The 24,571-nt window shown below is 35.2% G+C and overlaps 1 protein-coding gene across 3 annotated transcripts in view; it reads left to right on the top strand.

The window, feature by feature from the left end:
• Positions 1 to 12,991, top strand: part of LOC150109782 (uncharacterized) — a 30,614-nt gene extending 17,623 nt beyond the window's left edge. For all 3 annotated transcript variants that reach the window (XM_090410566.1, XM_090410396.1, XM_090410478.1), the window contains 2 exons: positions 11,732 to 11,826; positions 12,554 to 12,991. In XM_090410566.1, the coding sequence (XP_090266692.1) occupies positions 11,732 to 11,826; positions 12,554 to 12,903 (445 nt within the window). In that variant the 3' untranslated portion in view covers positions 12,904 to 12,991. The remainder of the gene's footprint in view (positions 1 to 11,731; positions 11,827 to 12,553) is intronic.
• The last annotated feature ends 11,580 nt before the right edge of the window (positions 12,992 to 24,571 follow it).

Below are 24,571 nucleotides of genomic sequence, written 5' to 3' on the forward strand. Positions count from 1 at the left end.
TCCATAGCCTAGAAAGTATGTTAGGGAATTGGGGTCACGTTCTTTACCAGCATCTACTAAGATGTTGGTAGACACGTGTCCTGTACCATGTCGCCTTCTCGGATGATGACATCCTTTCTCAAATAATGTAAGCACACGTTTTAAAAATGATGTAAATAAAGAATCAATTATAAAAAGAGTAATAATGTTAGTAACACGTATGCATACAATAATATTTTTTTATTGATCTCTCAAATATTTACATATATACAGTTATCATCTTGAGTAACATTCAGTATATTATTTTACAAGGTTCAGCACGAAGTGCTGCATATAATGAAATTTCAATAATAATGATGATAACATAGCCTTTTTTGCTATCTTTTAAAATAACAATCACAGTTGTAATTTACAATTATATAATTCAATTCAGAGTTACACAAGTTATATAATATTACATGTAGTTTATTTTTTTTTCAGAGTTTGAGAAAGTGTGATTATACAACAGTATTTACACGTGTGCAATTAGAATATTATATTTCCCATTTCTCACAAACATACAATGTAAACTCATTATTTACATATTTTTGTAATAAGGAGAATAATTTATTACATTATTTTTTTCATGTTTCATAGTAATATTTTATTAATGATATTATCACATAATAATCAGTATCTTCAGTATCTTCTTTATTGTTATGTAATTTACTGTCTGTTTTGTTACAATGCATTTGATTACGAGGATTACGTGTAGATGGATGAGGCAAGTTAATCCCACCTACTTCGAAGCTTGGGTTAGCTTTTATGAAGAGATGTGTATTGGATACTGGCTATTTGCGATATGTATGTTAGTGTTAATGGTGTATTAACTTTGTTGGTATATTTTCCAGAGTTCGTTTTTTAATGTTCTGTAGTTATCTATGAGTTTTAAATTTCTTGGTAGGTTGTTGAGTTGCGTGGGTATCTGATGTGATCTCACAAAAGAACCGTATGAATTGTTGAAGGGTGTACGGATGTAGAGGGTTGTTGTAGGTCGTGTGTTACGATATGTGTCTCTGTTTTTTCGATAGGTGATGTTGAAGTAATTCCTTGTTAATGTCATATAGTGTTTCAGGTTTCTAATGCTCAGGATTCCATGTGTCGCCATGTTTTGGTCAGATATTGGTTGTTGCGTGTAAGGTGTCCAAACCACTATTGACACAAATTTCTGTATCTGAGTAGAGATTCTCAGATACCGTGATATAGGATTTGGATTCTTTTTTTATGTTGGATGGAATCATGTCTTTAACTTGAAAGCGTTTTGCTGCGATGATCCGGAGTTTGGTATGTAGGTATTCTATATATTTTGTCCATTTAAGTTGGGAATCTATATAAAGACCAAGGTATTCTGCGTGTGCTGCAGGTTTGATTTCGGGACATTTGCAGGCATTTTTGTTGTTAATGCAGCGGTATGTGTGACAATGTATCGATAGTGGTGCGGGGCACATTCTTCGGTTGTGTATTATCAACATCTGTGTTTCGGTGCCGTTGATTAGAATTGCGTTTTGGTGGACGTATGTTGTAATTTCATTCATGTCTTGTTGGGCTTTGCAGAGAGCCGTGTTGATGTCTGTGTGGATTGCTATAGTGCAGTGTCATCTGCGTACTGAAATATTTGACTTTTTATGGCCATGTTATGAACATCGTTAATGTATATGTTGCATAGAGTGGGTGATAATATGGCACCTTGAGGTACATCGTGTTTTATTTGTATACCCCGGCTGTGACATGTACCTATTTTTGTTACTTGTGTTCTGTTTGAGAGGTAGTTCCTGAACCATATATGCAGTGTCCCTCTTATACCTGTTGAGTATAGTTTATCATATTCGAGTGTATCAAATGCTTTGGTTAAGTCGAGCAGTTAAGGACGGCGTACTTGTTTTTGTCGAGAGCTTTGTTTATTGTGTCGGCGATGTCTTCTAATAAAGTAGTGGTGCTTTTTGTTTTCTGAAAGCCGTATTGGTTTTGTGAAATGATGTTGTACTTCTTTAAATAGTTCTGTAGTCTGGTGTGTGTTATTTTTTCTAGAATTTTTGAGATGACTGGGTACCGTTTCTTTTACCTTGTTTTTATATTGAGGTAATTATTGCAACTTTTAATTGTTGTGGAATAATGTCTGTGTCGAATATTATTTTCACAAGTCTCAAAAGTATTGGATTTATTTGTTCAAAATGTGTTATAAGATCTGTGAGTCTTATTTTGTCTATTCCTGGAGGGGTTCTTTGGTTTTAGTTTTAGGAGTGCTTCTTTCAGTTCCTGTTTTGTTCCGGGTGGAAAATACATAGTCTGTGGTTGACTTTGTGTCAGTAGGTTTTTGTAATCGTTGGTAGTTTGTCATTTTTGAGTTGTGTGATATTGTTTGTGAAGGCATGGTTGAATGAGTTTGCTAGGTCTCCTTGTTTTGTGTCCTGACCGAAGCTTTTCGCAATAAAATCTTGTGCTGAGTTACTAATTACTAATTCGAGTTACTAATTCGTTGAGTGTAGCCCATGTTTGCTTCATGTTGTCTTTGTATTCCATGAATTTTTGGAAGTAGTAGTGTCTTTTAGCCCTACAAATTTTTGTTGTTAGTTGATTTCTTGTGATTTTGTATAAGGTTTGTAAATGTGTGTTACTTGGTGACTTTTTGAGTTTTTTCCATAGATTTTATTTTACAGTAATACTATTTAGTATGTCGTCATTTATCCATGGATTGTTGTCTGTTTGTCGCCTCGTTTGTTTAGGGTTTGTTGCTTTTTTGTATATTTCTGTGAACTTTAGTTGAAAATTCTTATATAATGTTACAGGATCATTTATTTTAAGTAGGCAATTCCAGTCTGTATTTTTAACTTGGTTATCGACAATGCTCTTTAGTATGATCGAGTTTTGTCGACTTTTGTGGTGGTGAGAGGGGGGTAGGTAACGTAATAAAACGAAGTTGAGACAAAGTAGTGATCGGCCATTTTGACAATAATTACTGATGCTGTATATGTATGGATGGGAGCCCGTATGTTGATACGAACAACGCATGATTGTGTTAGTGAGTTATTGAGTATTTCATTTCTTGTTGGGGAGTTAATGGTAGGGTTTATGTTGTATTGACTTAGTATATCAAGATATGTGTTAGTGGTTGAAGATAATAATAATAATAATAATAATAATAATAATAATAATAATAATAATAATAATAACTTTTAGAATCAAATGTAAACACACTTCGAGCATATATTAGCAATTTAAAGAATTCAAAACAGGAAAAATTAATCGTACAAAGATGAAACACGGTTTAGTAAAGAGATTAAACCTTGAAAAAACTCGATACCTGAAGTATCAAAATAATTAAACCAAAGAGTTATGTCCGTAGCGGAAAACAAATATCGTTCGCTATGAAAGCATCATAACTAATTTCAGACAAAACATTCAGTTTAGTACTAATCAGCATCGGTTTTACGAGAAATTGGTGGAGACCGATCACGAAGTTGAACACCTAAACGCAGAAGAAACACGCAAGTTTTAGAATCATCCGGGATATTCCGTAAGAATGTAATGAAATTGCTAACAGGATTAAAGATGTTGAAAAACAATTGAACAACACTCAGATGGAAGACATTGTCATAACTACAGTAATGATGCGAGGAATATGAAGAACTTGAACGAACTTTTCAATGATGAACAGCTTGGATTTTGTTGTATATTGGCGTAAAACTTGACCAGTACAATTTAACAACCTATTGCAAACAGGCTCAACTGAAGATTAGTTGACAACAAGAAGGACAGTTTAGATTTTGAGAAGAAAAAAAAGGAAAATGAGCTGTTCCAAGTGATTAACGCCCAAGAACTTGTCTACAACAACTGCAAGTTAGACTTCTAGCAGCTTCTATTAGTCAATCAAAGCACCAAGTTCTGCCTATTTATCAAACGGAGTGTTGCAGATAATACAGAAGAACAAAAGATCAATTTCTAATTGACAAAATGATTTCGAAAAATTCGAAAAGACAAAAGCTAACTTATATATGCCGTGGATTGATTACTAAAAAAGTATTTCATTCTTTACAAGATAGTTGAATTAGAAAATGTCTAGACATTTTGGAGTGAGTAAAAATATCAGAAAAGTCCTAACAGCTCTCATAGCCTTTGTAAAACTTAGTTAATATTCAAAGGAGATAATCTGAGTACAAGAGAAAAGTTCCTCTCAATATCACCTTGGACAGTTCCTCTCAATATCAAGAGAGGAACTTTCCAAGATGACTCACTATCATCTCTATTATTCATTCTTGCACTAATTCCTGTAACATTATTTCTAAAGAAAACTAGATTTGAATATCTAACAGAAAAACAAGCATGAAAATATCTCATTTATTATACATGGATGAGCTCAAGCTATACTGAAAATTATATCGCAAAATTGAGTCACTGTCAGTATACAGTCAGTGCTGACTTTGGACCTAAGAAATATGCAACACTTTCCATAGTTCGATGGAGAATAACATGAAACAGAGGAACCATATTTGCAGATGGAAGAAAAATTAGAGACTTATCGCAGCATGAATCCTATAAATACTCAGGAATCAGGAGGTAGACGGCATTTTGAATTCAGCATTCAAAAACAAACCAGCATCTGAATATCTGAAAAGTGTTACATAAGTACTAAAGTCGAAGCGAAACGGAGGGAACACTGTGACAGCAATCGATACTTGGTTCCGCTGTATAATCAGACACAGTACACAGCAGGATGATTGATGGAACGCGAGCCGAATTGGATACACTTGATCGCAAAACACGAAATTTAATGACAGTGAATCATGCCTTGCACGCACCCAGTGACGCGGATCAGTTATACATAGCCAGGAAGAACGCAGCACGTGGAGTTTTACAAGTCAAGCAAACATTAGAAGAAGAAAAGCAAGATTTGAATGATAACATCAAGGAAAGCACAGAAAAATGCTAATTAACGTTTACAAAGAAACAGCATTGAATGCAATAGATTCAAAAAAGCAGTACAAGGAGAAAGAAATGGCAAAACGATCAGAAGGTTGGAAAAATAAAACGCTCCATGGTCAGTATTTGAAAGACATTGAAGGAAAAGGTAACAGTCGCTTAATTTTGCAATGACGTTAGCAGGGCAAAATCAAAAGAGAGACAGGAAGTCTGTATTTGCTAATCAAGAACAAGCTCTACAAACGAATGCAATAAAGGCGAGGATTGAAAAGTCCCTTAACGGTAGCAAATGCCGACTGTGCAGAAATCAAGAAGAGACAGTGGACCATCTAATTAGTTCTTGCTGCAAAATTTCCCATATATACTGTAAAGAAAAGCATGTTCGAGTAGCAGAAGCTGTTGACTGGAGCTTGTGCAGGAATATGGTTTCCCAACTTACAAAATCCCTTGGGAACAAACAGTTGAAAAAGCTATTAAAAAAGAAAATGATAAGATATTATAGGACTTAAAACTCAGACAAATTGATATTTTGAACATAATATGCCCGCCACCACTGTAGTTCTAATAACAACATGTGCGTTTTATTGATGTGGCGATACCAAAGTATAGTAGAGTAGAAGAAGAAGTGCGTGAAAAAGTTATCAAGTACAGAAATCTGGAAATAGAAATTCAACGATTTTGGCTCAAGAAAGGAGCAACGATTCCAATTGTTATAGGAGCAATTCCGAGGATATTTATGAAACATCTGGAGAAGTTGAGCCTCTCAGATATAACACCATCTCAACTCCAGAAAACTGTATTCCCAAGGACATCTCATCTCTTACGACGATACCTAGTCGATTCCCATTCTTTGGATAAGGGCCGAATTGGACTCATTTTACAGTCAAAGTTTTAAATTTTATATAAAGATTTATATAAAGATTTGTATTTCATGCTTCTCGTTAATTTTGATTGTGAACTCCGTATATAATTTTTTTAATGATAATATTAATTTATTGATTTGCTAAAATATTTACACATACAATAAACATCTTGAGTGACATTGCAACTTATAATTTTACAGAAATCAGCAATAAGTGCTACAATTTCTAAATTTTTAAAAATACTTTTTTGCCGCTATATTATGTACTTACAACACATGTTCTTCTAATAATAACAATAAATATTATACAGAATTTTTGAGTATAGAATATACATAATAATAATAATAATAATAATAATAATAATAATATATATATATATATATATATATATATATATTATGTCTCAAATAAATTGCATACATAGATGCTGTAATAATTATATATTTATATATATATATATTTTTATAACACATCACAATTGTGGATAACAGATACTTGGTAGTTTATAATTTTCTTCCTCTAATCTTAACAGAGCTTATCTGAGGAAAATAATAGATGATAGATGGTGGTGGTTTCATGGTTATTTTCCTATACTGGTGACAAGCCAGGTGTTGATATTACTGTTTGTTGGTACGTGCTTGGAAGACTTCGACTGCTATTACAGTTTAACTTTTTTTTTTTTTTTTTTAACTAGGGTTGGATTTAGACATGGTGTGTTTGTTTCTTTGTGTTCTTGTAGTGATGGTTTTTGAGAGGGGGGATTCTCATAGGTTTGTGTGGGGGGGGGAGAGAAACAGGAATTGCTCTAATTTTCATTCTCGCTATAATATTTATACAGCGCCTGTGTCAGCTCTCTGTAAGTTACTAGGTTTCTGTTGTCGAACGGCAGTTTGTTTATCATGTCAGTTACGTAAAAGTTTCGGGCGGCTTTACCGTAGTTATTGTTGTACTTATATGTTATGTAGTTTGTTGACTGTGGTCTTGTTATGTGATATGTTGCTCTGGTTACTCTATATGTTGGGCTGTAGTAGTGTTTTAACATGACTGTGTAGTGGCATAAGTGTTGCACCTTAAATATTTTGTGTTTTGTCCGTGCTTCCTGCATAAGAGTGGGTTGTTCCCAGAATATCAGTTTTACCATTTTATCTTGCAACCATTGTAACCTGTTAGTCTGTAGTTTGCGCAGAATGCGTATGATGTGATTGCTTATCTTAAAATGTATCACATAATGCTTTACAGATTAGTATTTTTTATGTGGTTTGGGGCAATGTCTTTTAATCTGTATAGTTTCCTTGCTATTATCCTAAGCTTGGTATGTAGGCAGTTTGTATGGCTATTCCAAAGTTGATCAGCATCGAAGTGAAATCCGAGATAGAGTGTTCTTTTCACCTGTGCGATGTTTGTGATTTTAGCTTCTACGCTTTGTATATAGGAGGATGAATGTTTGATAGTGAGATATTTAGTTTCTATGGGCAGGGTTTGGTGGTTTTGAATACCACTAGCTTTGTTTTTCCAGGGTTTATATATATGCCATTTTCGGTTAACCAGTTAGTGATTTGATTGATGTCGTTCTGCATATTTGTGTAAGCGATATTTGCATTGTTGTGAATGGATACTATGGCCGTGTCGTCTGCATACTGGAAGATTTTACTTTTTAGGGGAAGGCGGCTTATGTCGTGTGTGTATATGTTAAATAGAATGGGAGATAGGACAGCTCCTTGCGGTACTCCACAGGTTACATGTACCTCTTTGCTGTATGCTGATCCTATGCGTCTGGTGTGCTTTCTGTTTTTTATGTATTAAATCACTGGAGTAGGCGATCTCCAATTCCATATGCGTTAGTTTCGTTAACAAGGTTTGGTGTGTTAGTGTGTCAAATGCTTTTGTTAGGTCAATGAATACCACTAATGTTATTCTGTTTTTATCCAATGCAGCGTTTATTAGATCTGTGAAATCTTCCAGGAGTGTTGCTGTTCCTTTATTTTTTTGAAAGCCATATTGTGTTTGGGTATGATTTGAAATTTTTCAACGTATGTGGAGAGTTTCTGATGCAAGATGCGTTCCATGATTTGGTTGATTACAAACAACGTGGCGATGTGTCTGTAATTACTTATAATGTTTCTTTTTCCCTGTTTGTGTATGGGTGTGATTAATGCACTCTTCAGTGTTTCAGGTATGTGTCCCGTTTCGAAGATTTTATTTAACAGTTTTTGTATAACTGGAAGTAGGTTGGTTGAGTGTTTCTTGATGACTTTTGGTCTGATTCCCTCTATCCCCGGTCCTTTGTTAGGATTAATTTGTTGAATTGCCAGTGATAGTTCTTCTTTTGTTGCTGTGGGGAACCACATCGACTGGGTTGCTCGTGGACCTAGTGGAGAATGTTCGTATGTGTGAGGAAAGGTTGTTTCTTGTAGCTTTTGGACAGTTCACGAGGTGCTGATTACAGTTATTTGCCAACTGCTTGAGGGATTTGGGTCGCAGGCAAAGCTATGTTTTATTGTTTCTGAGGCAGTGGTTCTGTGTATATTGTCCAGCATTTGATTAATCAGGTGCCAGGTTTCTTTTATGTCATTCTGAGCTGTTGTTAATTTGTTGCTGTAGTAGTTTATTTTTGCCGTTCTAATCTGTGTTGTTAGGAGATTCCGTTTTCTTTTGTATTCAGCTTGTAAAGCGATATTGTTCGGCGATTTCTTAAGTTGTTTCCATAGGACATCTTTTCTTTGTATGTCTGTTAGTATGTTGTCTGTTATCCATGGATTTTGTTTCGTTTGGGGGCGTATTTTTATTTTTGTTAATGCTTTGTTATATATTTTGTTAAATATAGTTTTAATATTATTATATACAGCTTCACCAGAGTCTAAAGATGCTATCTGCATCCAGTCTGTTTTTCTGATTTCATCGTTCACTATTGCTTCGTTTACAATGCTATAATACTGTTTTGTAGTCTCAGTGAGTTTTATGGGTTCTGGTTCAATGTGTAACTGTAATGCTGTGAAATAATGGTCTTCCAGTTTGCATGTTATGACGGCTGCTTTGTGGCTGTTGGAGGGGGCCCTTATCTTTATATGATCAATGCAGGTTTAGGTTGTTATGTTTCCGACTATCTCTTCTCGTGTATACGACTGTATGGATGGGGTTATGTTATATGCCGATAATAGGTCTAGGTATTGTTTTGCGTTGTTATTTATGTTCCTAATGTTTATATTAATGTCTCCTATTATTATCAAGTATTTTGAGGTGCCTACTTTTGTGGCTGAAAGCCATCTGTTTAGTTCATCTAGGAATTTTGTGGTGCTTAAGTTGGGTGGTCTGTATATCGCATTTAATAACAGGGAGTTTTCTTGTTTGATGTTTTTAATTTCGATGCATATGTTTTCTGCGTATTCTAATTTATAGTTCATTTCTGTTACTTCTAGTTTATCGTTGGTAAATATTATTATTCCACCGTCTCGTTTTGTTTGTCTGCAATGTTTGTGTTGTTGGAAGTGTGGCATTTGGTAGGAGGATGCCTCTTCGTTTGTCGTAGATACTTCAGTCAGTATTAAAATGTCTATGTCGTCTATATCTTCCTTAAATAAGCTTGCAGGGTCAGCCAGTATTTTTGAATGCTTCTGATGTTGATGTGGAGAATAGATAGTCCTTATTTGGGAATTGCCACTTGTTTCTATTCTGTTATTGATTTCAGAATGTGGCAATTATCATGTTCCGGGGTGATTACGTCTGCTTGATGTTGTGCATTCATGTTGTTTGGCGTGCTGTTCCTTCTTTAGCAGTTGTCAATATTCCTTTCAATGTGGCAGCTTGTTGAGGTCGTCTACGGATTTTATTTCGATTGGTTTTGCATCTTGTGTCTTTCTAAGGAATATTTTGCTGTCTCTTGTCCATATAAAACTGGTAATCTTTTTCTGTTTTTACTTTCCTTGCTTGATAGAATATTTTCTGATAATATGGCGTTAGGTATTCAGACAAGTATATTGGGGTATTGTCCTGGTCTCCTTTCAGATCCTTGATTACTGGTTTTTTAATCCTGCTGGCATTTATAAGTGTAGTTTTTGTTGGGCTGTTGGTGAGTCGCATTGCGACGGGAGAAGGGCGGGAATTATTTTCTATTTTCCTTTTTTTTGTAACCGATGTACTGATGGATCTCTTGATTCAATGGGAGCACCTAGTATTTTGATTAGTTGTGTCTTTTAGATGTTCCATAGCAATTTTAATTTTTATATTGCTGTTGGTTTGAGAGTTCGTATTGTTGTTTTAAAGAGATTAGTTCTTGTCGTAGTTCCGTTGTCTCTTTAATTAAATTATGCTGTCTTTCCGTTTGCTCTTTAACGCAGAGTTTTTAATTTCTCTAACGGTCTGTAATACGTCTTCTACCGAGCTATTATTAAATTTAATAAAATCCTCATATTGGTTGAATTTTTCTGTAATTTGTGCAGTATGTTTTTGAAATAGTTCTCCAACAAAATCGATTAAACAGTGTTTTAGGTTTTGTAATCTATTTTCAATTAATGCATTTAAAGTTGGCTCACCTGGGTTTCCGTTTTTGTTTTCTTTGTTTTTAATTCCCTCTGTTATTGATAGCTGTTTACTTCCTGCGGTTGTTTTCTGCATTTGCTGTTTTCCGCCTGCGATCGAAGGCGACATTCCTTTGTTGTCTCTGCAATGGGAATGGGGACACTTCCACTCGTTACGATTCTTGTTTGATTTTCGCTGCCAAGTAGCCTCAGACAATCCTGAACATAGAAAATGCATGTTTCTCTGCCAGTTCCTACATGTTACGTGGTTTTCTTCCTCCATCAAGTCTTCTTGGCATTTGTAGCACTTCATACTTCTTGTTTGACGATCTTGCTGTAATTTCTAATATGGCGACTTCCTTTGTTCTCTTCTTGCGTAGTTGACCAATGTATACTTCGAACTTTGAATACTTATAATTTACTTATTACTTAACAGATACTTACAGTTTTTACATCAATATATTCGTCTTGAAGAACGGAATTCACTGATATACTTTAAATTTTTAAATTCACAAGAAAAAGTTTACTTTGCAACTTGAAATATGGGAGCATCGAAATAGCGTGCCTGCGACAGCTTGCTGCAAAAGCGCCCTCTTTTCGTATATAATAATAATAATAATAATAATAATAATAATAATAATAATAATAATAATAATAATAATAACTTTAGGTGGTACATGAATTTCATCACAAGGGGGGGGGGGGTGAGACCATCTGCTAGAGACCTGAACTGATCTTAAAAACTTTCTATGTTTGGTCTATAGAGCAGGGTTTGTGTATTAACTGATCTTTAGTCTACCCTACAGCGTCAATTATCATGTCCAATGAGCATTCGCAGTGGAATTAAAAATCAAAGTCATTAAAGTCATTCCATTACTAGTATTTTTTTGTTTTACTAAAAGGAAAATAAATATATTTTGTTGTTATTCTGCCACTTAGGTAAACTGTAAACTGTGTAGGTATACCCTAATACAAAGGTACGTATTTCAACAAGTGAACTGCTGAGTGTCTCTGGGTTTCTTATTTTACAGAGGAAGAACAATTCAAAATAGCTCTAAATCCACTCAAACGCATAATGAAAAGCTTTAATAAACGTTGAAGCAACAGTTTGTCCTTTGAGTAGAAAATGCCAGGCAATTCACACGAAGGGCTACACGCCTGACCATTTTCGAAACTTTCATGGCTTCAAAAGTAACATTTTTACTCAACCTATTTATAAAATGTTAGGAGACATTTTTGTCATTATTTTTACTAATCACATCTGAACAATCTTATCTAAAACAACAGATAAGAGCTTGCGAACAGATAAGAACTTTCATCAGCACTTATGTATATCGACTAAATTATGCTTAGTGTTCAGAGATGATTCGTATTAAAAAAAAAATCGAGAATTTCGTTAGCTCTTGTTTTGTTTTGCAGCCCATTCTCCTACGCCTTGCCAACACCAGAGACCGTAGATAGTCCTGAAATTGATGACGTTTTGGAGGTGAGCCGCGAAGCTCTCACAACAACACGTAAGTGTCTTGAGTAGTTTTAGTTTTTGCTCGTTGTGAATGATGTTGTAATTTTTGAGATTTTCTTAAACATTAAGTTCGAATGGGACTCGGATTTGTCTGGACACTCCTTATTCTTGTTATTTTTTAAATGTTTTGTTTTATCTTATTTTTTAGTATTTGTGTTGGATTTTATTCATTTCTCAATGAACTCTTGGAATGCATTGAACAGATTGCATTAGTTATCTGGAATTCAACTTATGTTCATCAAAACAGAACTCGTATGCACAATAGAAGTAAATAACAAAATTTGGAGACTATTGCCATCAGGACCCGACACAGTAATCGAATGCAGTCGATCTCTTCGATTAGAAAGATGTCTAGAAGTACTCAGGATTTTCTTTTTTCTGTTCTTGTTGTTTGTGTTATCATTCAGCCCCGCTAGACTTCTTCCACAAGTTTTGTTTCGTATTGACTATTTACAACATGATCTCAGTTTCACCAAATTTGTGTCGAACGTATTCTTACATGAGGATGCAGAAATAAGCATGCAAAATATCCCAGGTGAATCTGCATCCCTGACTTGCATTAGTGCATCCGCTGTTAAACATGAATACATTTTCTCTGTTGAATAAAGTCATCGTTAATTAATAAACCAGCACAATTATGTAAATCAGATGCACTGATGTTATGTGTGATTAAAAGTTAGTATGGTTTTGACTAACGTCTGCGGTTTTCTTTCATGTAGAAAAACCTCAATGCGATGTGGCGTTTCTACGTTCCCGTTGGACAGAATGCAGCACAAGTGTCGGAGTCAAATACTGTAGAGCCGACTGCAGCCGGTGTAGCATCTTGAACAGTACGAACTACTTGTACTACTGTTTTGAGGGCGAGTGGGTTCCCAATACACCCCCAGTCTGCGTGCCACTCAGTGAAAGCAATCGACCAGTGGATCCATCTGAGCTGCGGAAATGCCAGGAAAAGTGTCAGTGTGGAACGACCGATATTTTGGATAACATTCCTGCTTGTGAGTGGGCCTGCAATCAGCCACTGGAGAAAGACGATCTCCTGTGTTGTAGCGATTTTAGAGATTTTTAGTTTTGAAGTTTACATTTGAAATGTTCGTAATGTTTCCGCTTCTTGTGTATCAATCTATGAAATAAACGAAGTATGAAAACTGTCTTATACTGAAATGCTCATAAGTTAGTAACCTTAAATTTTTTTTTATTATTATTTCGAGTATTACTTTTTTTTTTTTTTTCACCAAAGGGAGGAATTGGAACTCTTCTTAGTGCCTAAATGATTCTGAATTAATGCGGGTTGTATTGCCGGATTTTCTGTGTTGTGACAGGATTCTCATACAGAAGAGAGAAATATTGAGGATATATTACTAAGAATATATTCGAGAAACTGCTGAAAAATAACGGGTAGAAAAAAAATCTCGATCTGGCGACTATAGTCGAATTTACAAAAGCCTTCCTTCTGACAATCTAGCATTATGGAGCCACAAAAGTACACAACGACCTCTAAACGATTAATATTTCAATAATTTCCGATGACTGCGGCTATTGTTATTGTCACTTACTCACTCACAACAAATGTTTAATGGAATGAAATAAATATTTATCCAAAAATAAAAACAATGATTGCAACGAAATATCATCCCTACTCATATTGACTGAGTACAGTTGTCACGTGTTTCCTTTACTATACTAAATTAAACTTTGCGTTAGCGATTGCTTATGGAATATGATAATACTGGAGAAGAACTTAAGTCGTTCGAACACATGGCGCTCCTGTTCTTAACATCATCCACATCCATTGACGCTGGAAAACTATTTCTCTTCTTCATGATCGACACAAAAACCAAAAACATATTTAGCTTTAGTAAGTGGTTAATAGGAGTTCCCAACGTGGAGTATGGGGAAACGCGTGCTCCTTGGGGTTACGTGGTAAAATTTTTGTGGAAACGCCTTGAGATTCAAAAGTTCGCTAAATCTAAAAACAAATCGTTAAGTTGGCAACACTGCTACTGATTAATTTCTGAGAACTGAGTGACGACGCGCGACGCTGTAGTTCATGTTTATACACGTTTGTCAATTCTCCCTCCTCTTCCCTACCTGAGAGCCGAACAGCTGATCACCCACTCAGAACTGCTTACTGCTCCGTGAGTTTACTGTGAAGTTAAATGAACGTGTTTCTAAAGTGTGCCTTGAAACATGGATAAATGGATAATTAAAAAGAAAAGTAACGTGGAGCCGACTGTATCTATGACTACGTCATCATCCCAAGTGAGTAAAGAAGTGGATTCAGCAGTAACTAAAAGAACATTAAATATTAAAGAATCAAGTGATAAAAAAAATAAAATAAACGTAAATATCATGAATCATATTTACAATTTGGTTTTACATAGACAGAAATTTAATAGAACAAATATGCAGTGTTGTTTGCCCTGAAGTTCGGTCACAAAATTCTATGAAAAAATGGAAAGTGGAAAATTCGAAAGTGGAAAGTGGAAAAGTGGAAAATTCTAGGATGCAGTATTTTAAGATATTTTATTTTATAAGCCTCTTTTAAGGCGACACTTTCAAACGAAGCATGAGATGAGCATTTGAAAATTACGCTCTTAAACTATTTTGAACGTCTTTTGGAAGACTTCGTCAGTAGAAAAACCTTAAGCAGTTTTCTGGTATAGATGAACATGAAATTGCACTTAAAGTCTTATAAAGCAAGCCTTTAAATTGCCAAAGCAGGAACGGCTCATACAATAGGCGAGTCACTCATTCTTCCAGCAGCGGAAGAAATAGCTTCTTATATGTTTGGTCGAAACGAGGCAAACCTTGTCAGAACCATTTCTTTGTCATACGACACAGTTTCCAGGAGAACTAAAAATGTCCCCTGTAATATTAAGGACCAAGTCATTCGAGCTATTCAAGATAGCCCTTGGTTTGCCATACAAGTGGATGAGTCGATAGACGTAGCTAGTCTATCTCAGTTACTTGTTTTGAGGCGTGGAAAATTCCAGGATGCAGTATTTGAAGATATTTTATTTTATAAGCCTCTCAAAACTACTACTACTACGGTTAAAGATATTTTTAACATAATTGATTCATTTTTGCCACATGAAATTGCACTTAAAGCACTTAAAACCTGGGATAGAAAAATTGTATCTCTGTATGTTACTAACAGACAATAAGCAAAGGGTGGTTTTCTCACAGGATTAGCAGGTCGTATAAAACAATTTGCACCAGAATGTAAGTTCGTCCATTGTTGTCTTCACCGTGAAGCGCTGATGATTTAAAATGAGTTCTGGATGCAAGTGTACGTATGGTTAATTTCATCAAAATCCGACCATTGAAATCTCGACGTTTTTTTAATCATCTGTGAAGAAATGGGTAGCTCTCATTAGAATTGCTGCTTCATACAGAAGTACGTTGGTTGTCACGAGGAAATGTTCTTTCCCGTTTATTTGAACTCCACAATGAAGTACGCCTTTTTTTCATGGATCACGAGTTTCGACTTTCTTGAAGACTACAAAAGCATTTTTAGCTAATAGTTTTGAAAAAATGAATATTTTGAACTTATTATTACAATTCATTTCTTAAAGAAAATGAGCAAACGACTTTGAAGACATCAGAAAACAATTAATCATTTTCACTTAAGCACTCTTAAAACGCTTATAAGGCATCATTTCCCTCCCCGCTCGCCGATGAAACGCAAGAATCGATTCGAGACCCCTTCACATTTGATTTGGAAAAATGTAAGCGTCCATTTTCCAATAAAGAATAGTTGGTTGAGATGTCTTGTGACAATAGTTTAAAACGCATTCATTCCAAAAAGCCATTGATTATTTTTTGGATTGGAATCGAATATATATTAATTAATTAAAAGGTTAATTTTTTAAAACTAGTTTTGAACAAACTCATGTTATCCGCAAACTCATGATTTCTTCCATTATATTTCATAATAGGTGTTATTTTAGATATTAGCAATGAAGCTTTCAATTCCCTTATCTACCCTATATATAAAATGACAAGCCTTTTTATGTCACGTTTTATGAAACGTTTCGAAACTTAAGGGCTACTCTGAGTGTCGAGTCTTCAAAATTCGAGTCAACATAATTCAAGGAGAACCGGCCTACCAGTCCAGAACACGGGGGTTGGGCGCCGTAGCCGCCAGGGGTACGTAACCTTCCTAGTTTATATATAATACTTAAACACCATTCATTAAGTGAAATGTGTAAATTTCAACCCATATGCTATTGTTGAAAAGAAGTATGAAATACAAAACATTCGCTTCGGTAGAAGCATATTTAGGTGGCAGATATTTGAATGTGGAAAGACATTGAATTTCTGGTAACATTTTATAAAACCACATTGTCAACTCGAAAACTCCAAAACAACGAAATCACCTTTAAGAAACACCTCATGTGGAAAATAGAAAATTACAAAAAATCTGGGAGTGAATATATAAAAAAAAGCTCGTCCATTCTAAACTTAACTACAGAAACTGAGAATAGAAAAATTCCAGAGCTTATTTAATGAAATTGCTGAAAAGGACTTGAGCATTTTGCTTTTATCAGGGATTACCAAGAGCCTTTATCAGGGCGTTTCACCTAAAGGTAAGTTAACCTGTCTCACACGAGGACGAAAGGATTTTTTCATCCCTGAAACTTGGGTTTTTCTTGCCGAAAAATAAGAGAACAGCATAGAAAAATACACGCAGTGATTTAAGGCCAGTTGCTTCCGCTTTAATTCAAAACAAATCAACCCAATCCTATTTTCCTTTAGCTCTGTGTTTTCTAACTGTTGTCGACCACTGTCATCCTTCAGAAATTCGAATGCGACTTCTAACCGCTGTTCATCTAAATATAACAATAACAACAGATGAGAATACTTCACAAAGTTTTGTAAGTTCTTTTGTTTTATTTTCTGATGTTTTATTCATCATTCCCATTTTATTATTTTATGTGAGAACATTTTAACATTAAAAAAGTGCAGCGATCACCTCCTCAAAACCCAGAAATGTACCCACCTCTATACTCATCAGTATTCTTAGCTTAATCCTCCCTTTATTAATTGCAATTACCGTATATGCCAGCGTATAAGACTCAATACTATAGAAAACCCCTCGAAATCATGGGTCGTCTTATACGGCGAGTATAAAAAGGGAAGCTTAATTTCTTGGATGAACATTTAGGTAGTTACAATACATCGTTATATAAGAAAATGGGCAGTGTTTATAAATAATTCAGATTAATTTTTATTACCTAAAGTTATTTAAAATATTACAATAGATGCAAGTCTTAAAAAAAACAAATAATAATAATTATTAACCTCAATTTTCGTGTTAATTTTCTTCATCCTCTGTTGAAAATAGTTCATTGTTTAAATGATCGTCATGTAGATCCCAGTTCGAATCCGGTGAATTGATTTCGTTTTTTCATCGTTATCAGTGTCCCATAACAGCTCATTTTCCGTAACATCCATAAGATCAGAGATACCACACTTTTTAAATGATTTTAATACAGTCTCTACTTTTACTTTATTCCAAGCTTTGATCACAAATTTGCGCAACATATCAAGTGATGCAGCGCGCATAGATCCACCGTTTTTAATGATTTTTCACCAGGTGTATTCCACTCTTCACGCATGTGATCTTTAAATGGTTTGTTCGAGCAGACGTCTAGTGGTTGCAATATAGAAGTTAAACCACCCGGTATAACAGCAGCAATTTTTGTGTTATTTTTTTCTAGAAGACTTTTAGTATTCCCAGTTAAATGACTACGAAACATATCCCACACTAATAAACTGCGTTTCTTCATTATACCGCCTGGTCGCGTGTTCAACACACTATTTATCCATAATTTCACATCATTTTCGTCCGTCCATCCTTTTTTCGTGAAAATGTACAAAAACACCTGAAGGAAATTTTATCGTAGGTTTAGTTTTACGTTTGAAAATGATCATTGGTTTTAATATGGTTCCGTCAGCCATAATGAATTTATGGAAACTGGTAAGTTTGTGGTCAAGATCTGCTGGTAGTTTTTGAGCAATTTTCGATTTTTGTCGTATTACCATATTCTGTCTGTTCATAAAACAATTACACCATCCTGAAGTAGCTTGAAATTCTATACTTTCATCCGGATTCAATCTTGACCATTTTAGTGATATGCTCTAATCATATTTCTTGTAACAAGATAACCATCCTGCCTTTGTTCGAATACTCATTCTGCAACGTGATTTTCCAGTTGCGGCCATCGGGTGATCCCAGTTTTCATCGTACGCTTTTTCTTTGGCAATTTTTAAAAAATATCTTCTTTCTTCCTCCATTCTCTTACCATCTTCTCAGTTATGTTAAACTTTCTTGCAGCAGAACATTCGTTTGTTTTGCCATTTCACTTACTCTTATTTTAAATCGAGTTTCATACTTTCTTCGTTTTGTTGCTGGTGCCATGATTTTAAATGATAACAATTTCAATAATCCTAAATTTAAAAAAAATGTAAAATTAATAATTAATTAAAATTAGGGCTAACTTTTAATTAGGATAATTCACGTAAATATATGCTGTGCAAACAAATAACGGATATGCATAGATATAAAAATAACTGATATAACAACAATACCTAACATTGCATTAATACAAGAAAGAAACAATTGGGGGGTCATCTTATACGTCTTATACGCCGGTCGTCCTATACGCTGACATATGCGGTATAAACGAAGTCTTGCCTACGAGGGCCTCCGTGAGATAAGGGCATATGGCACTTCTTGTCGTTCGGGAATAACAGAAACAAGAGTGAATGTGAAGCATGGCTGTAAAATCTTGAGGAATGATTTCTTTTTAAAGTTTTCCAATATTTTGCTATGAATTCCTATATATTTTATTACTATACTCTGAGAAATTAATCATTATTATTAACAATAGATGTATTACTATTATTATTATCATTATTAGTAGTAGTAGTACTAATAATGAATAATGCTATTCCCCCTCATCCTCCTCAACCTAATGATTGGTGAGAAAGCAATGCTACTTTAATAGGGAATAATTATAGAACGATATGGTTTCTTATTGTCTTTCGTGTCCGAAAACTGTTTGATGTCCGTACTATTTTTATGTTCATGGAACGTATCAAACCTGCTAACTCACCTTCAGTTGAAGAGGAGTGATAAAAATTATGCTCGTCGTATATGAGATTCCAACCCACTTCTTTCTAAATAAAGGGCTTCGTTTATACCGACTGAACTACGCAATCCCTATTCGGAGCTACAAAGAAACAACGTGTCGAGATCATGTATTACAATAACTCTCTGACGTAGCGTAATTCGCAGAAGTCGCTAGTACAAGAAGCTGCAAAGAAGTTTCGAAATAATATTAGTAAGTAGTAATTTAAAAATATAAACATTAATGGATGGAACACGTTCAAAGAATGCAAACAGAAAGATTACCAAAACAAGCCTTAAAGTACAAGCCGTTAGGAAAAAGAAAACCGGACGTCCTCTTAAACTGTATGGTACAGTTATGTTAAGCCTGTTGTTTATTTTCATGCAAAAGTGTGCCTTGGCATACAACATCTTAATAGAGTGAATGATACCTGAGCCAAAGCCAAAGGCTTTCAAGCAGCTGAAGAGGTATAGATGTTCAATGCGGTCGAAAGCTTTTTCTTGGTCTAGTGTGACAAGACCCATTGTTTCATTGTTGCTGTTGGCTATGCTTATGAGATCCCTTATGGGGTGTAAGTTTTCGTGGATAGATCTTCCAGGAACGGAATAGCTCTGATGTCTATTTATTATTTCGCTCAGAGCGGGTTTTTTAAGTTTGTTTGCCAATGGCTTTTGATATAATTTTACAGTAGGTGTTTATGATAGAGATGGGTCTCCAGTTTCCTAATTTCGTCGCGTCTTCTTTCTTTGGAATGAGTTTAATCACAGATGTTGTCATATTAAGTGGGAAGCCATTGGTATTCGCGTTGACAAAAATTCTGTAGGAGATAGGTCCAAGCTGTTCCCAGAAGGACTGGTAATACTCAGTGGTGAGCCCGTCTATGCCAGGAGATCTATCTTTAAGTAAGGAGGTCCAGGCAGTTGTCAAATCGTGTAGCGTGATGGGGAGTTCTGTATTTCGCTTTGTTGCTGGTGAGAGTCTTTTCACATCGGAGAGAATTATATTCGTGGCCTCCATAGATATTGAGTTGGCTTGGTATAAATTTTTGTAGTACTGCAAGGTATATAACAGGATTTCGTCATGATTTTCTATGATGTTTCCACTATCTGTTGTTATAGCATATATAGTGGTGCACTCTTGTTGGAGTTTTTCTAGTGAGAAGAAATACTTTGTGGGTGCATCTGTGAAGTTAATGTGTTTGCGTCGTGCTCTTATTAGTGCTCCTCTTGCAGAGTGCTCTAGGTGTGAGCGTATGGTAACTTCTAGGGACTGGTGTTCCTCAGATTCCTGATGATGCTATTGTTGTTGTTGTTGTTGCAGACTTTTAAGGACTGTATGCTTATTCAAATTCGTCTGGTGACTATATTTTTCGGTAAATACCCTAACTTTGGATTTAAAGAGTGACCACCACTCAGAAATTGATTGAGAAGTAGGCATATCTCTGATGAGAGTTTCGATATAGATTTTAGAGGTTCTGAGATATTCTGTATCATGTAGTAGGCCGTTGTTAATTATCCAGTATGCTCCTCCTTTGTGTCCGGTGTGTCCAGGAATGCAAATGCTCAGAAGGATGGAATCATGGTCTGATGCATGAGATGGATGGCATGTGACTCTCCTGATGTAGGGTATTGTGTGCATCGATGTGTAGTATCTATCGAGCAGTGCCTAGTATAGGTCACTGGTAGGGCCACCTTTGGCTCTCCAAGAGAACACTTTCTCATGTGGGTGCAAGTGTCTGAAGGTATCTGTCAGCTCCTAGTCATTTATTACATCCTGGAGAAGCTGAGCTAGTGAGCGTCGATGTTCTTGGCATCGTTATCTGCCATTGCAGGATCCAGAGTGCAGTTGAAATTCCCTGCCAGTATGATGTGGTCATTGACCTCGCTGAGGTGGTTTCGGACGAACTCTAGTAGCTACACTGCAAGCTGTTCGCTTTGTGGGATGTATATGCTAATGATATATATTTTCTTTCCTGTCTGAGTTTGAATGAGTGCATATATAGCACACCCAGGAAAGGTATCGATTATTTCTAATTTTGTTTTGGTGAATTCCAATGCTGACTTTTCATCCATGAAGTTGTATGGCAGGACAGTGGTGCATGGTATATGACCAGTTCCTCTAGTGTTGATCTAAAGCTTTGCTGTTGCAATGGAAGTTTGTTTCCTGTAGCATATTTCTGGCCGTCGGGCAAGGATATGCTGCAAGACCAGCCTGTTTCTCAGTGGTGTGGCACATTCTCTAGCATTTAGTGAGAGAAGGTTTACTGAGGTGCTCATTGTTTTATGGTTTATTATCCAGGTAGATATCCTGTTGGATATCTACCTGGGTACTGAACGAATGAGGATGAGCTGGCAATTTGGGAATTAGCCGACCAAATTGTATTCTTATTGGCTTAAACCAAAATTTCAAATGATGGTACAACATGACAGAATTTCATGCCGGCTGGGGCGTCGCCCGGTTAAACAAGGTTCCCATTGTTTTTGCCAAGGGAACCAGGGCAAGCAGCGAAAAGTCAGCTACTGGAACAAATCTGAAAACACACCCCAACTCAACATCACCAGAGTTCAAGATCGGTACTATCAACATAAGAAGCCTGAATGGCAAAGAAATGGAGCTAGCTAAGGAATTAGATAAGTACCAGATCGATATAATAGGGGTGACTGAAACAAAAAAGACCAAAACTGGTGAGATCTTTCTGAGCAATAAATACAAAATGTTATATTCAGGCAATGACAATCAAGGAAAAGAAGGTGTAGCCATAGTATTCAACACTCAATACGAGGCTAATCTTCTTGAATGACAAGCAGTATCAAATAGTGATGTGGCAAAATATGAGAATGGGGAATGGACAATGAGACTTATTTGTGCCTATCAGTAAGTAACGAAATTTTATTTTACGTGGATTACCGGTGAGAACAGTCAACGAAATAACGAAACTGCTGACATTGTGATCCTTACGGGCAATCCCATCTTGTGGCACGATTATCGTTAGATCGCGTCTCCAGGTAAAATGATGAAATGTTCATCTTATAGTTCATTAAAAGTCATTGTTATTATACTTGATTACTTCTTCTTTACTCGTGTCAGGATCCTAATGTCATAATGAATTTTCACCATCTTGCAATGTTTGCTATTGATTTCATATTTCATGTTTTATTAATGTCTGCGTAAACGCCGATGACTTTTGGTTAAAAGATCTGGGTCCGAATCCCAAGTAGGATGAGAAGACTTTTCAACAGAATGTGAGTTAGTCGGTCTCATATGGAGAAGAGTTCTTTCTTCAATGAAGTGGTGCATAGTATATGGCTTTGCTTCACAAAAAAGGCAAACCATCAAGAAGAACGTGACCAATTCATTCCCGGTTCTTATAGCTTTTGGAGGTTTCGAAAAATACCTCGTCGAAATGTGCAATTTCTTTCCGTGGCGTTCATTTCCATGTCATTTGCAAGCATCCTCTTCTTCCCTTTCCTTCCATTCTGATTTATCTTTTATTATATCTCCAAGTTTATTTTTCCTGCGAGTATATTCGTTTTCTTTAAACTAAACTAAAGAAATCCGATGGCGGATGTGTTAAGTTCCCTTTCCAATATAAAGAAATCTTTTTATCATTTTTTCCCAATGTGCTAAATGGTAGTGTTATATTTTACTCCTTTTTTTTCCTCTTCAGGACCAGTCATTACCTCTGAAATTGTGCTATTCTATAAACATTCTTCTACGATCCCATACATCATAAATTCTGAAAGATTATTTATTATTTATTTATTGGATATTCATCCTCCACCACTTTCACCAGGATGATGTAAACGGAAATAATTATGGTTTAAGAATAACAACAAACTTTTTTGGATTACTATGTAAGATATTTGCAATAATTAAAATAAATACATGATAAAAGGAAATTACAAAAAAAAAAATCATAAATTTCAATTTCTTTTTTTTTTCCTTTAGCTTTCCTTGCAAAATGTAGCAGGGCCGGTTTTAGACTGTTAGACGCCTGCGTGCTAGAGATAACTGGCCTCCTTTAAGGGTAAGACTATTCTTGTAAACTGTTGTTTATTATTGTAAACCAAAGATGGAAATCAAGTATCCTAAACTGCAGATCCTTCTCTGCAGATTGTGGATCAGACCATAAGCTAGTATTAGCAAACTTAAGAATAAAGTTAAAATCTGGAAGCCCTTTTAGAGTCAAAAGGAGTCTGAATGTAAAAAAAAAATTGCAACACAACAATATTCTAAGAAAATATCAACTAGAACTAGATGAAAACCTAAAGGAACTACCAAAACAAAATATAAACATCGAAGAACATTGGTGAAAATTAAAGGAAATAATATTAAATTCGGCAGAAAAAACAATAAGTTACACAGAAAGAGAAAGTAAAAAGGATTGGATCTCGAATGAAGTAAAAAGGTTAAGCGATCAAAGGAAAAGCATAAAACTAAAACAGAACTATAGCAGAAATGAATATAATAGATTAACCAGAGAAATTAGAAAACTAGTTAAAAGAGACAAGAATAACTGGTTAGAAGAAAAATGCAAAATGGCAGAAAAGCTATCAAAAGAAAATAACCTTCATGGATTATATAAACAATTAGACCAAATTAGTAAGACACGGACAACAAAAATTATAATGATCAAAAACAAAGAGAAGCAACTAATTGAAAGTAAAACAAAAAGAATGGCCGGATGGGAAGAATACTGCAAAGATTTATATAATAAAATTAGCTCCCAGGATAACTCGATTCCAGACACTGAAATGGAACAGGAAAGAAATATCTTTACCAAAGAAATAACAGCACACAGCATACAAAAACTCAAAACTATGAAAGCACTTGCATTGAATCAAATACATGCAGAATTCTTAAAAGCAGGAAAGGAACAACTTTTGGAACCATTAAAAACATTATTTGAAATGATCTACAAAAACGAAGCAGTGCTACTAATTGGACCAAATCAGTCATAATCCCTATATGGAAAAAGGATATTATTATTATTATTATTATTATTATTATTATTATTATTATTATTATTATTATTATTATTATTATTATTATTATATTTACACGCACGATATTAATCAGTTACCACTCAAAGGTAAGATATTCCAATATGCAGACGATACAGCAATACTATCCATCCATAATAACACAAGCATAGCCCAAACAAATATGCAACATGATATAAATCTGATCATAGACTGGCTCACGAAAAATTCCATACACCTAACTCAGAAAAGACAAAATCAATGATATTCAGAAATCCACTGACTCTACCAGTTGATAACAAATATATAACCATCCAACATCCACTTTCCAACACAAAAAAACACACAGAACAGCAAAACCACTACAATCACTCAGATTGAAACAATACGATACCTTGGAATTTACTTCGATGCAGATATGAAACGGGAATAGCCACACAACAAACTCCGAACAATAAGTGGCAAACTCTACAGGTTAAAAGACATAGTTACCATACGCCTAAAAACACTAATATACAAAGCACTATGCCAAAATATACTAAGATACGCTATAACAACGTATGCTTTCTGTGCAGCCTACAAATTAAATAGATTAATGTCGCTACAGTACAAAATG

This window comes from Typopeltis vanoorti, chromosome 1 (genome assembly GCF_054136105.1).
Source record: "Typopeltis vanoorti isolate ZY-2024b chromosome 1, IOZ_Tvanoo_1.0, whole genome shotgun sequence".
Classification (NCBI taxonomy): Eukaryota; Metazoa; Arthropoda; class Arachnida; order Uropygi; family Thelyphonidae; genus Typopeltis; species Typopeltis vanoorti.